This window comes from Ochlerotatus camptorhynchus, unplaced genomic scaffold (assembly GCF_037179485.1).
Source record: "Ochlerotatus camptorhynchus isolate MF236.1 unplaced genomic scaffold, CSIRO-AGI_Acam_v1.1 ptg000069l, whole genome shotgun sequence".
NCBI classification, from domain to species: Eukaryota; Metazoa; Arthropoda; class Insecta; order Diptera; family Culicidae; genus Ochlerotatus; species Ochlerotatus camptorhynchus.
The window spans coordinates 482,088-496,833 of NW_027040559.1; the positions used below are offsets into that span (position 1 = coordinate 482,088).

The 14,746-nt window shown below is 41.3% G+C and overlaps 1 protein-coding gene across 1 annotated transcript in view; it reads right to left on the reverse strand.

Moving 5' to 3' along the window:
- Window positions 1–12,771: 12,771 nt before the first annotated feature.
- The window catches only part of DNApol-alpha73 (DNA polymerase alpha subunit B), a 108,940-nt gene continuing 106,965 nt past the window's right edge, over window positions 12,772–14,746 (reverse strand). Inside the window, exons 3-5 of the mRNA XM_065216860.1 lie at window positions 14,407–14,489; window positions 13,035–14,340; window positions 12,772–12,966 (exon numbers count right to left, since the gene is read on the reverse strand). Of these exons, the coding sequence (XP_065072932.1) occupies window positions 12,817–12,966; window positions 13,035–14,340; window positions 14,407–14,489 (1,539 nt within the window). The 3' untranslated portion in view covers window positions 12,772–12,816. The remainder of the gene's footprint in view (window positions 12,967–13,034; window positions 14,341–14,406; window positions 14,490–14,746) is intronic.

Genomic DNA, 14,746 nt, shown 5'->3' on the forward strand with positions numbered 1-14,746 from the left:
GCAAGTTTAATTGAACTTGCAAACACGAAACAAATGGTGCGTAATCGTGCCAATGAGCCAGCAGCGGGCCCTTCAAAGAAGTTGCTAATCAAGCCCAGCGCGTCGCAGGATGACGCCGGAAAACGAGTACTGCATGCCAACCAGTATGCAGTACTCCCGGAAGAAAATGGCTATGGTGACGCCGTTCCCATTGCAAGACGAGAGCGGATTCCCCCGCTTTTCACGCCGGTGAAGGATGTTGCCAAGCTGGGTGCCGAACTGGCAAAATACAAGCTGCTGCCTCGCTTCAAGCTTTGCAGCATCGGTACCAAAATCATGTGCTCCAGCCTGGAGGAGTACAAACAAATACGATGTTTCCTGAAGGACAACAACGTGGACTTCTTCACGCATGATCTGCCATCGAGCAAGCCACTGAAGGATGCGTGGATTACCGTCGTTCAAGGCGACTGCGGTGAAGTCCGAGCTGGAGCGGCTTGGGCTCCAACCTGAGGCCGTGTTCCAGATGAACCGGCGTCCCAACCAAAACACCAGCTTCCGTGATCAGTTGTTCCTGGTGCATTTCACGAAGGGATCTACCAGTCTTGCGGCTCTGAGATCCAAAATCCGGGACCTGTTTCAGGTCATCATCAGTTGGGAGCATTACAAACCCCAACATCGTGATGTAACGCAGTGTATGAACTGCCTCTCATATGGCCATGGCACCAAAAACTGCCACATGAAGGCAAACTGCGGCAAGTGTGCTGGAACTCACTCAACTGCGTCCTGTGAGCAAGTCGATGACATCGAGCCAACGTGTGTCAACTGCGGTGGAAACCACCAAGCCTCCAATCGCGGATGTCCCAAGCGAGTGGAGTTCATTAATATCCGTCGGAAGGCCACAATCAACAACCAGCCCGGTCGCCTTCGTAATCATCGTTCGCCTCCTGTACTAACGGAAGTCCAGTACCCAGTAGGCTAGGACACGGATATATGAAAAAAATTAATTCTCGTTCCAGTATGATTTCCGGGCGCCTTATGGGTCCTAGAATGGCAGTGTAAAATTTCAGGTCGGTCGGTGGAACTATATTTTAGCGCCAGCGGTTTTAATTTTACATAGGATTTTCTATGGGAAAACTTACTTTTTCAAATAAAAATCTGGTGAGGTCACCCATTGTTGTAATTGTTCAGTGCATAGGCTGTGCCTTCCGCTAAGAAGGCTTATCTAGGGACCAACCCCCTAGTCTATACACCTACTGTCCTTCCCGTTGCACTCGTCAGCTCGTGCGATACTCTAGACACACATGGGTGGTCGTATCCGGGTCCTCCCCTAGGTAGGCTCGTGTCCGTCCAGGTTCTGGTACATTAACTTATCTATATGCATGGTAATTATACTTTTAAAATTCACCTTTTGATTATAATGTCGAAAATGCTGAAACTAAATAAAGGTTAGCGATCCATATAAGGTGTGCTGCGACGGAGTAGTAATTGAAGGAAATAAGGTTCTGATGTGAAGTATAGGTAATTCTAAAATAGGTAAATCAATTAATCATTAGCTGCTAACAGTTACTAATAAATGGGTACGATAAATCACTCATCAATGAGTATTGCCACTCCCACTGAAAAATGGGCAAAACCTTAATCATAAATGGATATTCGATTCCTACCGTGTATTTAAAGTAAAGTTAGGATCTTATCAAGCAAGCACACACCTTTTACGATTCTTATCCTACTTACGGTTTCCTGCACATACGACTTTTCCTAGATACAAGCTTCGTCCAGTATGCATTGGCTGTCTCCAACCGGCATGATCCTTTCTGTCTGCTTCCTCTTGCCGGTGCAAGTTTAATTCTTCTTTTCTTGTTCGAATTTTCTCGCTACTTTTCTCCTATTGATCTTCTGGTCGTGTTCCCATTTGTCCTCAGGCAGTTAATATTAGTACATTATAGGAAGAAGAAAGAAATAGAACAAGTTAAGTGTGAGCCGCATGCTTTGGTTACTTATTTGGGTCATGGTGTTGTCTTCCCTATTTATTTGCCTCTATTCGCTCTCATATGGTCGGAAAAGAGAACCCATATTTAGTAATCTATCGCGAACTGCGATGCAGAAGATATTAATAACAAACTAATCTGGAACTGGTCTAAGACATATAACCCAGTGAGTATTGACACATCACACTGTTGTGAATGAGCACGGACGCGAGATTTACTAGAGTATTAAATGCAAAACGCAAATTCAAAATAAAACATGACAAGACATCGTCAATCCCCTTATTCTTGGGCAGGGTCTGACGATGTGAATCTGATTTTGATCAGTGAACGGGCCCCATATGGTACATTTTCTCACTATAACCTGTCATTTCCAGCCTATCTGAACTATTTAATAAATGGAAACCATAATATGGGTTACGCATCCCCTAAGCAGGCCCACCGCATCCTATCTCTGTCTTATACCAAATGCCAATGGTTTGAATGTACGAGTACGGATTTCCGGATAAACTGACGCGATTGGTCAAGGCGACGATGGATCGAGTGACGTGCGTTGTTCGAGTATCGGGGACACTCTCGAGTCCCTTTGAATCTCGAAGGGGGTTACGGCAGGGTGATGGACTTTCGTGTCTGCTGTTCAACATCGCGTTAGAAGGTGTGATCAGAAGAGCTGGGGTAGACACGAGTGGCACGATATTCAGGAAGTCCATCCAGCTCCTTGGTTTCGCCGATGACATTGACATTATGGCACGGAACTTTGAGATGATGGCGGAAACGTACATCAGACTGAAGGCTGAAGCTAGACGGATTGGACTTGCCATCAACGCATCAAAGACAAAATATATGAAAGCAAGAGGTTCTAGGGAAGACAATGTTAGCCTCCCACCCCGAGTTCAGATTGACGGTGACGAAATCGAGGTGGTCGTTGAGTTCGTGTATTTGGGCCCACTGGTGACCGCCGAAAATGATACCAGCAGAGAAATTCAAAGACGCATTATGGCAGGGAATCGTGCCTACTTTGGACTCCGGAGGACGCTCCGGTCGAATAAAATTCGCCGCCGCACGAAGTTGACTGTCTACAAGACGCTGATTAGACCGGTGGTCCTTTACGGCCACGAGACCTGGACTATGCTCGTGGAGGACCAACGCGCCCTTGGTGTTTTCGAACGGAAGGTGTTGCGTACCATCTACGGTGGAGTGCAGATGGATGACGGAACGTGGAGGAGGCGAATGAACCACGAATTGCACCAGCTACTGGGAGAACCATCCATCGTCCACATTGCAAAAATTGGGCGACTACGGTGGGCTGGGCACGTCGTAAGAATGCCGCACGACGACCCAGTGAAAATGGTTCTAGAAAGCGACCCAACAGGAACAAGAAGAAGAGGCGCGCAGCGGGCAAGGTGGATCGACCAAGTAGAAGGTGACCTGCGGACCCTTCGCAGACTACGAGGCTGGCGAACTGTGGCCATGGACCGAGTAGAGTGGAGACGACTTCTTCGAACAGCAGAGGACAACAAGGCCTTAGCCTGATTGGTAAGGTAAGTATATACATTGGAAATGACGTTCAATCAAATAAACCCATACCCCACTCACTTGGCCAGGCTTCAGAATAGTCCAGTGGGCAGTGCGCTCTACACTCCAAGTTCCCTTTCTTTCAAATTCACCGCAAATTTGATATTTTACCCCTTTGAGTGTTGATTAATCACAATGAAACATTGTGACAGAGCACGGACTTGAGGTTACTAGAGTATTAAATAATCTAGGTCCTATTTAGGACCATATCTGAAAAATCCAAATCTGGCCAACGCCCACCGACAAACCGACATGGAATGATCATACAAATTACAAAGAAATTTCTGCTAAAAGCACAAAACTGACATCTGCCGCCGTGTTCGTGTTCACGGAAAATATTTATCCTAGCCACGAACACGCGTACACAATTTATGAGTTGGTTCGTGTCTAATCTATTTCGGACAAATTATTTTTATCTAGATAAAACATTTCTATGGTTTTGACAGATGGGATCGCTGCACATTCGAATCGACCGACTTTAACCACCGACAAACCGACATGAATGGCCATAGCAAAAACAAACAAAAATCTGATCAAAGCACACTACTGACATCTGGCTCCGTGTTCCCGGGAAATATTTAGCTAAGCTATGAACCCGCATGCAAAAGTTACGACTTGGTTCGTGTCTGATTCTATTCTGAACAAATTATTTTTATCTATATCAAAAAATCGTATCGTTTTGACAGTTCGGATCACCGCACATTTAAATCGAACGTTTATGATTTTCGGACAAGTCAGAATTAAGTGTCATGTTGGTTTGTCGGTGCTTTACGTAGAGTGCGCCAGGCAAGTTCGAGAGGAAACCACCGACAAACCGACATGACACTTAATTCAGACTTATGCCCGAAAATCGTAAACGGCCGATTTAAATGTGCAGTGATCCGAACTGTCAAAACCATAGGATTTTATGATCTAGATAAAATAATGTGTCCAGAATAGATCAGACACGGACCAATTCATAACTTTTGCATATGGGTTCATGGTTTAGCTTAATATTTCCCGCGAACACGGAGCCAGATGTCAGTGGCGTGCTTTGGTCAGAAATTGTATTGTTTTTGCTATGGTCATTCATGTCGGTTTGTCGGTGAGGAAACTTCAACCAAACCGTTTGTTTACATCAGAATGAAGATTTTACAAGAATTCGTCGTTGAAAATTTTGCCAATTTCCATCGGTAATTGTCTTATTTAACAATTTTCCACAGATCTGAACTGATTTGCATCTAAACTAGTCACACACAAGAAATCCGGAAGATCATAACCCCTAAAGCAAAATTCTAATTTTACAGTTATTCCAACAAAAATATTCCTGAACGCAAAAACTAATGAAGAATTTAAATTTTCAACTGTAGATCAGGTTTCGGAGCATCTCAGATGAATCAATTTATCAGGAATAGTGAAAAAAATGTTCCGCTTCGTATGTCTTAAGCTGGGTTTAGACTAGGCAAGTCAATTGATCAACTCAGTTTAATTCAATTGGCTTGAAAAGTTGAGCCTGGTTCAACTTTTTTCAATTCAAGTGAGTTGATCAAGTCAGTTGAATGGTATGGTTTACACGTTCAATTCGCGTTCAAGTCAGTTGAATTCAACACGGCGGCAACTTGACAGCTCCAGTATATTTCCAGTGTACCCCGACAATTTGGTGCTGGTGCTTCTGTCAAACTCACAAATTTCATAAGTGTTATCTGAAAAGGGCGAATGCGGAAATGATGTACAGTAAACGAAATTAAAGTTTAAAATTCATTCTTCATCAGCTAAATATTTCAGGCATAACATTTGATAACGGCACAAAAGCATTTGTAAACAAACTTTCTAAGGCCCTTTACACGCGAACCAAAGTACGCCCACGCAAACCAACAACATGATCGGATAGCGGCAACTATCACCTTTCCGAAAGTGGTATTGGTTTGCGTGGGCCTACTTTGGTTCGCGTGTAAAGGGCCTTAGAAAGTTTGTTTACAAATGCTTTTGTGCCGTTATCAAATGTTATGCCTGATTTGATTTATTATTCAATTTTACTGAATTTTATATATCTTGCTACAACGGATCTGTGAGCTCAATTTTAGCTGATATTCTAGAAAATTCTGATTAACAATCACTTCACTTATATGATCACTACATTTTTCAGGGTTCTTCGTGGTATTTGTGTTTTAATTGTCAGTATGCCCATAGCTGTGTAACTAAATAATAGAACTTACAAATTTATGGGCTCAACTGTTTCTTGAGGCTTCAAGTTTGGTGAGCAATAACGTTTATGATACGGATGGGCGTAACAAAAGATTATCACTTCAATTTATTCGGTTTAGAAGCTCATTATGAACATATTTTGTGTATTTTGTATGTATTTCTTCAATTTTAAATGGATCTACAAAATGTTCTGTGCAACTACTCACCGCGAAATATAATTAATTTTGTAAGTTTTTTGCGGATAGAATTCTTCATGCTTCCAAAGTTTTGGCATATTCCTCTAGCCTCTAGCTGATTATATTCAGGAGCAAAATAAAATAGAAGACAGCAAAGTATTTTTATTGTCATTTGATTATTTAAGAAAATGAACCTCCATCAATCGGTTTCAATTTGTTTGGATTATTTCATTTCACCACGAACATAATAAATTCGCTCTTATCACATAGCATTCTTGCCAGTTGTTTGACATCCACACATGGAGAAACAAAAAGTCGGATTCCCATAGAGAAATGTCATTGCGGCGGTAAAGGACAATCCCTTTGTTTATGTTGTGTGGCGACATCTACTATTTGTAAGTGAGTACGTGAAACTAAGGTTATCCGTCACCTTGCCAGGGACCTGGTTGAATTCAACTGACTTGTTCAATTGACTTGCCCTATCTAAACCCAGCCTTACGGCAAAAATTTCTGCTCACAACACTCATTTTGATGTTCTCTTATTTACCACCAGATGTTGAAGCGGGCGCTTTGTTTCTATTAAAAAGGCGTATAAAATTTCTGACCAAAGCACACTACTGACATCTGACTCCGTGTCTGATCTATTATGGACAAATTATTTTTCACCTCTATTCCCGTTTTCGTACGAACCGGATTCGTTCGAAACGAAAGCAATTTCCCATTCCCGTTTTCGTTCGAAGCAATTCTAACTTTCGAACATCGTTCGTTCGAACGATGTTGCTATTCCCATTTTCGTACGAATGCGTTTTTTTGTCCGCTTTCCAAACGTCACTCCAAACTCGCGAATCGAGAATCGAGACAGCCAAGGGATAAAAACTTTGAATTTTTTTTGTAATCCCTAATAAAAATGTTATGGTTAATTTGCTTAACGACGTGTTCGGGGTTGATTGATTGATTTATCTTTATTAATGAGGCTTTCAGCCTGAGACTGGTTCGCCTCCAACGTGTTCGGGTATCATTCAAACTATTTGTGAAATAGTTCAATCATTTGGGTTATCGTTCGTGTATGGTATTTTTTATATAGGATGGCCTGAGTGTACAAAAAGATCTACAACCAAATTTTTGGTGTTCGATAGTAATAATTTTACTTAAAATTACGTGAAGTTAAAGATCTCATATGGAAATTGATTGAAAAATCATGCAATAAAAATATAGATTTTAGATTAAAAAAAGGATCGAAACAACTAGAAAATTTTGGACAAAGGCATTTCTGTAACAGCTTACATAACAAATATTTATGTATTTAATTTTGACTCCAAAACATTGCCATAGCCATATACAGTCAAGATTCCTATAGTGCGGATTCGTTCTTGCCGGATTGCTATAGTACTGAATCCACTGGATTCCTATAGTACGGTCGATCCGGCATTAACGAATACACGTAGCATATGGGATTAGAGCTAATTGGGACCAAACACTGATTGTACGGTAATTTGAAGAGATAACTTCCTGATGTCTTTTGAGAAGTTGTTAAGCAGAAAGTTTGCCAATTTTTGGGACGATTCAGTTTCCGGTGGACTGATCCTGTGGAAGATCCGGAATATCCGTAAAAGTGGCCAATTCATGAAACTGATCCTAGAGCTCCGCGGATTTTTCGAAACCACTCATAAACGTCTTATTAGAATGAATTTGGAGTTGTGACCGGAATATGGGCCCTGGGGACCACGGGATAGTTCACCGGAAGATCCGGAACATCCGTAAATGTGGTCAATTCACGAAACTGATCCTAGAGCTCCGCGGATTTTTTGAAACCACTCATAGACGTCTTATCAGAATTAATTCGGAGTTGTGACTGGAATATGGACTCTGGGGACCACGGGATTGTTCACCAGAAGATCCGGAATATCCATAAAAGTGGTCAATTCATGAAACTGATCCTAGAGCTCCGTGGTTTTTTTTAACCACTCATAAACGTCTTATCAGAATCAATTCGAAGTTGTGACTGGAATATGGGCCCTGGGGACCACGGGATGGTTCATCGGAAGATCCGGAACATCCGTAAAAGTGGTCAATTCATGAAAATGATCCTAGAGCTCCGCGGATTTGTTGAAACCACTCATAGACGTCTTATCAGAATGAGTTCGGAGTCATGAACAAAAAATTGACCCTGGGGACTACGGAATGATCCATTATAATATCCGGAACATCCGTAAAAGTGGTCAATTCATGACACTGATCCTAGAGCTCCACGGATTTTTTGAAACCACTCATAGACGTCTTATCACAATAAATTCGGAGTTGTGTTCGGGAAATGTACTCTGGGGACCATGGAATGGTTCACCGGAAGATCCGGAACATCCTGAAAAGTGGTTAATTCATGAAACTGCTTCGTGTTTTTTTTTCGAAACCGCTCATAGATGTCTTATCACAATTAATTCGGAGTTTTGACTGGAATATGGACTCTGGGGACTACAAGATGGTCCACGGGAAGATCCGAAACATCCGTAAAAGTGGTAAAGTTATGAAACTGATCCTAGAACTCCGTGAACTTTCCGAAAACACTCATACACGTCTTATCAGAATGAATTCAGAGTTGTTACCTGAATATTGATTGTGGGGACCACAGGATGGTTCAAAAGAAGATCCGGAACATCCGTAAAAGTGGTCAACTCATGCAGCTGATCCTAGAGCTCCATGTTTTTGTTTAAACCTTTCATAAACGTCTTATTACAATTAATTCGGAGTTTTGACTATAATTTGGACTCTGGGGACTACAGGATGATCCACCGAAAGATCCGGAACACCCGCAAAAGTTGTCAATTCATGAGACTGATCCTAGAGCTCCATGAGTTTGCGAACTCACTCATAAACGTTTTATCAGAATGAATTTGGAGTTGTGACCGGAATATGAACGCTTAGACGGAAAATGGACCTTTGGGACCACGAGATGGTTCACCAGGAAGATCCTGAACATCCATAAAACACAAACGAAGTGACAGACGACTAACTGGCGAAGAAATCCATTTAAATAATGTGGTTCACTGTAATAGAATTTTCTTGGAAGCTTGTGCCATCATCCACCAGATGGGTTAGTTTTTTTGTTTTGATTTGAACAAAGTTGATTTTGTGTACAATGATTCTTTGACAGTGTGCAAAGAGTGCGTATCATTTTGTCATTTTTTTATGCATTTCAGTTTTGAGTAGAGTGAAAGAGATAGAACCAAAACATTCTAGTACATTTGGTGAAAATGCTAGTTCAATCCAGTAGGAGTGGTGTTGCCATGTGGTACACTGAAAAATTGCAATAGCAGGTTAGTCACCAAAGTTTTCGAGCCGCTCCGTCTGTCACTTCGTTTGTGATAAAAGCCGTATTTATGAAGACAAAAATATTAGCACCAAAACCATAACTTTTAGGTATATGGTGTCTTCGGGAAAGCTTATTCGTATTTTTTAGCCGATTTGAAATTAGGGTGGTGCTTAAAATTGGTGAGTTGAAAATTCAACCTTTTTTATTACTTGAGATAGACTAATGCAGTTTTTTTTTAAGTTGTAGAACAATCAATTTGAACCAACTTTGCTCATGGCATCACCTTTTTATCTCTTATGGTTCATGACTTATGGTTATTTTAAACAAGTAGGTTGGAGTGGCCCCTAGAAAATCTTTCTTTAAATATTTTTATTGGTGATCAACGTATAAACAATATTTAAAGAAAGCTGATTTTCTAGGGGCCACCCTAACCTCTCGTAAAAACATTATTCCAAATACTTTTAGAACTTTTTATGACGCATATTTTTGCAGAAGCCACTAATTTGAATTTCCTTATGGTTAATTTATGGCTAGTTTTTGATAAAAAATAGATTTTTTTTTTATTAAATTTAATACTTTAAACAAAAAACGCTCTCACAGTTTTCCCACAAATACTGAAAAAACACGATCTTTTAAATGAAATCGAAAGTTTGAAAATCGGTTTGCTCCATTTAGAGACATTGTCATTTTAATAGAATCATTTTTTCGAAGAAAATCTCCATTAATTTTCTAATAATAAAAAAAGATAGCAGCCTAGTTGCTTCAGCAAAAATATGCGTCATCATAAGTTCTTAATGTAACCAAAACAAGGTTTTTACGAGAAATGAACTAATGGAAAGATATTCGGAGAAATCTTTTTTTTATGGGCCATTCTAACCTGCTTGTTTAAAAAATCATAACTCATGAACTTTAAGAGATAAAAATTTGGTGTCTTGAGCAAAATTGCTTCGAATTGATTGTTCTACAACTTTTAGAAAATTGCATTGGTCTATCGCAAATAATTAAAAAAAGTATGTATTTTAAAATCTCCAATTTTGTGGACTACCCTAATTTCACTAACATAAAAAGATCGGCCAAACAATATGAAGAATCTTTCCCCAAGACACTATATACCTAAAACTGACGGTATGGGCGCAAACATTTTTGTCTTCCTAAATACGGCTTTGGGACCATTGTACAGTGGATGGTCCTCCGAAAGATCCGAAACATCCGTAAAAAGGCTCAATCCATGGAACTGATCCAAGAACTCCGTTTTTTTTTCGTATACTCTCATACACACTTAATCTACCTCGGTAAAATCTCCAAAAGCCGATTACCTCGGCATTCTCTTTTGCTGATATCTCTGCAAAATATCTGTTTGTTAGCTGACAGCTCAGCAAAATGTTATTTGTTAGCTGAGTCTCGGCAATTGTTTTACTGAATCTCAGTAAAATAAATTGCAGAATTACTCGGCTGTTGGAATCTCGGCGAAAATATTTAAGTGTGTAGACGTCTTATAATTACGAATTCGGAGTTATGATCGGAAAACAGACCCTGCAGACCATGAACGCTCCTCTGGAAAATAATAGACAACTCATCAGAATGAACTCGGAGTTGTGACTGGAAAATGGACCCCAGGGTCCATTGGATGGTCCTTCGGAATATCCGGAACATCCATTAAAGTGGATAGGTCAAGAAAACTGATCTAAGCACTCTATGGTTTTTTTAGAACTGCTCATAGACACATTTTTTTATTTATTATCATGGATGATTTCTAGGTGATATTTAAATAATTAATAACTTTTAGTCACTTTTATCGGAATTTTTGAATATTATTCCTTGGATTTCATGGACTTATTTCCTTTGACTTCTTGGAGATGTTTCATTGGAGTAACAAGTTAACGAGGGACTAGCTTCAAAGTTTATATTTTTAATTCATCACATCAAAATTTATTCAGTAAGCCATTTGAAAACATCGTCTTATTGAGTTATTATTAATATTAATTTATGAGTGGTTTTGACAAAAAAAACAACCGTGGAGCTCTAGGATCAGTTTCATGAATTAAACACTTGCAATGATCTTCCGGATCTTTTAATGGACCATCTCGTGGTCCCCAGTATAAACTGTCTGGTCAAAACTCCGTTTTTATTGTGATAAGATGTCTATGAGTGCTTTCTAAAAAATCGTGGAGCTCAAGGATCAATTTCATGAATTGAGCACTTTTAGGGATGTTCCGGATCTTCCGGTGGACCATTCTGTAGTCTCCATATTCTTATTTCTGAACACAACTCCGAATACATTCTGACAAGACGTTTATGAGTGGTTCCGAAAAATCCGTAGAGCTCTAGGATCAGTTTAATGAATTGACCACTTTTACGGATGTTCCGGATCTTCCGGTGGACCATCATGTAGTCCCCAGAGTCCAAATTAAGGTCACAACTCCGAATACATTCTGATAAGACGTCTATAAGTGGTTTGAAAAATCCACGGAGCTCTAGGATCAGTTTCATGAATTGACCAATTTTCTGATGTTCCGGATCTTCCGGTGAACCATCTCGTGGTCCGCAGGGTCCATATTCCAGTCACAACTCCGAATTCATTTTTAATAAGACGTTTATGAGTGGTTTTGAAAAAACCGCGGAGTTCTAGGATCAGTTTCATGAATTGACCACTTTTACGGATATTTCGGATCATCCACAGGAACAGACTTGTATCCTACCGGAAACTGAATCGTCCTAAAAGGTGGCCAACTTTCTGCTTAACAACTTCTCAGAAGACATCAGGAAGTTATCTTTTCAAATCAGTAAGATTTTCAAATTTTCAACTAAAAAAATTCAGCAATGTTATTGTTTTGTTGACATCGTTTGACAGTCCACTTGACCGAATAATGTCAATTTCATGCGCGGTCTATGCTTAGAATTGTTAGGAAATGTCAAAGTGCATCTGGTACCACTAACACTGTTTATTTTCGAAAAAGCTTTCGTTCGAACGGGTTCGTACGAAAACGAGAATGCCGTTTTCGAACTCGTTCGAATCGAGTCGTTCGTACGAACGAACGATTCGAACGAAAACGGGAATAGAGGTGTTTATCTAGATCAAAAAATCCTATATGGATTTGACAGTTCGGATCACTGCACATTTAAATTGGCCATTTACAATTTTCGGGTATACACGCTAACTTGAAAGTACCCATTAATGGTTAAAAAAGACCCATTTTGAAGAAAAGTGGCTTAACTCATTTACTCATGTTAAATGAGTAAATTTTTTACCCATTAATAAGTATCTGTTACCCATTAATGAGTAATTGTTAATCATTAATGGGTAACAGATACTCATTAATGGGTAAAATTGTTTAATCATTAATGAGTTAAGCCACTTTTCTTCAAAATGGGTCTTTTTTTTTACTCATTAATGAGTACTTTCAAGTTAGCGTGTAAGTCAGCCCCTGCTGTAGGTTTGTCGGTGCCTAAATCACAACGCTTTCGATATAGGGGCATGGATTTTTTTCTTTCAAAATTAAAGGCTTAAAATTGTACGGTTCATTTATACGATACTGATCATTATTGTAAAAAAATAACCATAAGCTAAAACATATTATGAGTGTAACAACTAATATCTAAGGTACCAGGTTCACGATTTGACCACCTGACAAACAACATAGTTCATCGGTGCGGCCGTTTCCGTTTCCGGTGGATGGACCACCACTCGAGCGAACGTTCCTTCCCCGCTGACTTGATCCGCCAGGTGACCTGGATTAATGCAAACGCATCCGTGGACGTCCTAAAATCAAAGATTTAAAAAGTCAAATATCAAGTTGATTCGTACCATCGAGAGACTACACAACTCACCCTGATGTAGCACTTCAAATCCCCAGGGCAGATCATCATGTTTGGCACCCGCGGAAGATTGCCAAACTCGTTCAACAGATGCACATCCAGCGGGACGTTTTCTGACGGCGGATTCAACGGATAGAACGTTTTATGGTGGAACAGGTAGTTGAAGGCCCGCTTGACTTTGTCCCCCATCGGAGCGCCGCTCACTTCGGCGTCGGAGAGATCCTTGATGACGTCGGCCGTTGTGATTCCGACTTGCAGACCGTTGATCGACACCACACACGGATCGGGCAGAAAGCGCAGGTTCTTGAAGTATCGGTTGATTTTGTACGGGAAGGAAGGATAGACGAACATCGATATGATGTCTTCGTGGTTGGAGACGATCAGAACCTCGGTGCTCGGAGAGACCGAATTCATGATGTTGACGATGATCTTCTCAAAGTATTCCTCGAAGGTTTCGGCGATCGTGCTGAACAGGTGATTGCTGCTATCTCCGAACGGGCCCGTCAGGATCAGTACGTCCGGACAGTTGCTGCTGCAGTAGGTGAGAAGGTCGGATAGCTTTTCGTACAGAAGGTCTTCCTTATCGGTAAAGGGAGCAGCGGCGATCACCATCTTGAGCTCCCGTCCGAGCTGCATTGGCGCTTGGGGAAGTTCCAGCTTGCATTCGTGGTGTATTTTTCGAACTTCGAACGCATTCCCCCGTGGGTTGACTCCCTCCAGAACGACCGTTTCCCCCGGGAAAACCGACCAGAACTTCATCTTGCTGAAATCCAGCTGTGTGTACCTTAAGGTCATCTCATCGAAATCTACGATCGCCAACCGATCGTCCTTCCGTTCTGGGTGCACCACGATCCTACCCATCACGCTGATCACATCGGTACTGGGATAGTCCACGTGATGGATGGCTACCTCTTCCACCATACAAGCTTCTCGGTAATCTTTGGCGATCTCTTCTTCGCTTCCCGCCGATTCCGGCTGCTGACTTTGCTGGGTCAGCTTCTCCTGCAGGCGTAGTTCAGCCAGCCTTTGGCATATTTGCTTTCCACCTTCGTAGATTCGATCGCCCAGGATCAGCACCCGGTCGTAGCTGGAATCGTACATATATTTGCATTCGTCGCTCATGAATTTAGTTCCGGAGGCCGGCGCACCACCGTCCGTTAGGTTATTCCCTTTGAATAGAGGAACCTCGATGGCGAGGGGGCGTCGGCTTGGGGCCGATGACCAGCTGATTTGCTTGAGCAGCTGCCCGCTGCCGAACGTGTAGACCACGTTGCCGGAGTTGTTCGGTCCATCCTGGTCCTGGGATTTCTTGGAGGTGCTGCAGAGGAGGGAAGTGGGAATATCAAGAGAAGTTCGGGGGAAAGGGGGTATGATGTAAACTTACATTGGAGAGTAACTGGCAGGGGAGAACTGGGCTTTGCTGCGATCGGGAGTCTGTCCATGCAGTCGGGATACTGGTTTCTTTGCCTGGGGGGTAGATGAGAAGGGGGAAAAATGCTTTTAGAGGTTATGTACATGACAGAATGTGTTTTGAAAATATTCACGGAAAAGAGGTTGGTTTACGCAAAATGTATTCATCAGGAGAAAAAAAAATCATAGCGGGAAAATTTTCCTGGTGTAAACAAATCAGTGACACAATCACACTTCAGCAATCACTATAGAGCTTTTTGACGTTTAAGGGGTTACGCCTACCTGTAAGACCGAAAAAAAGCGAAAGTTTGAAT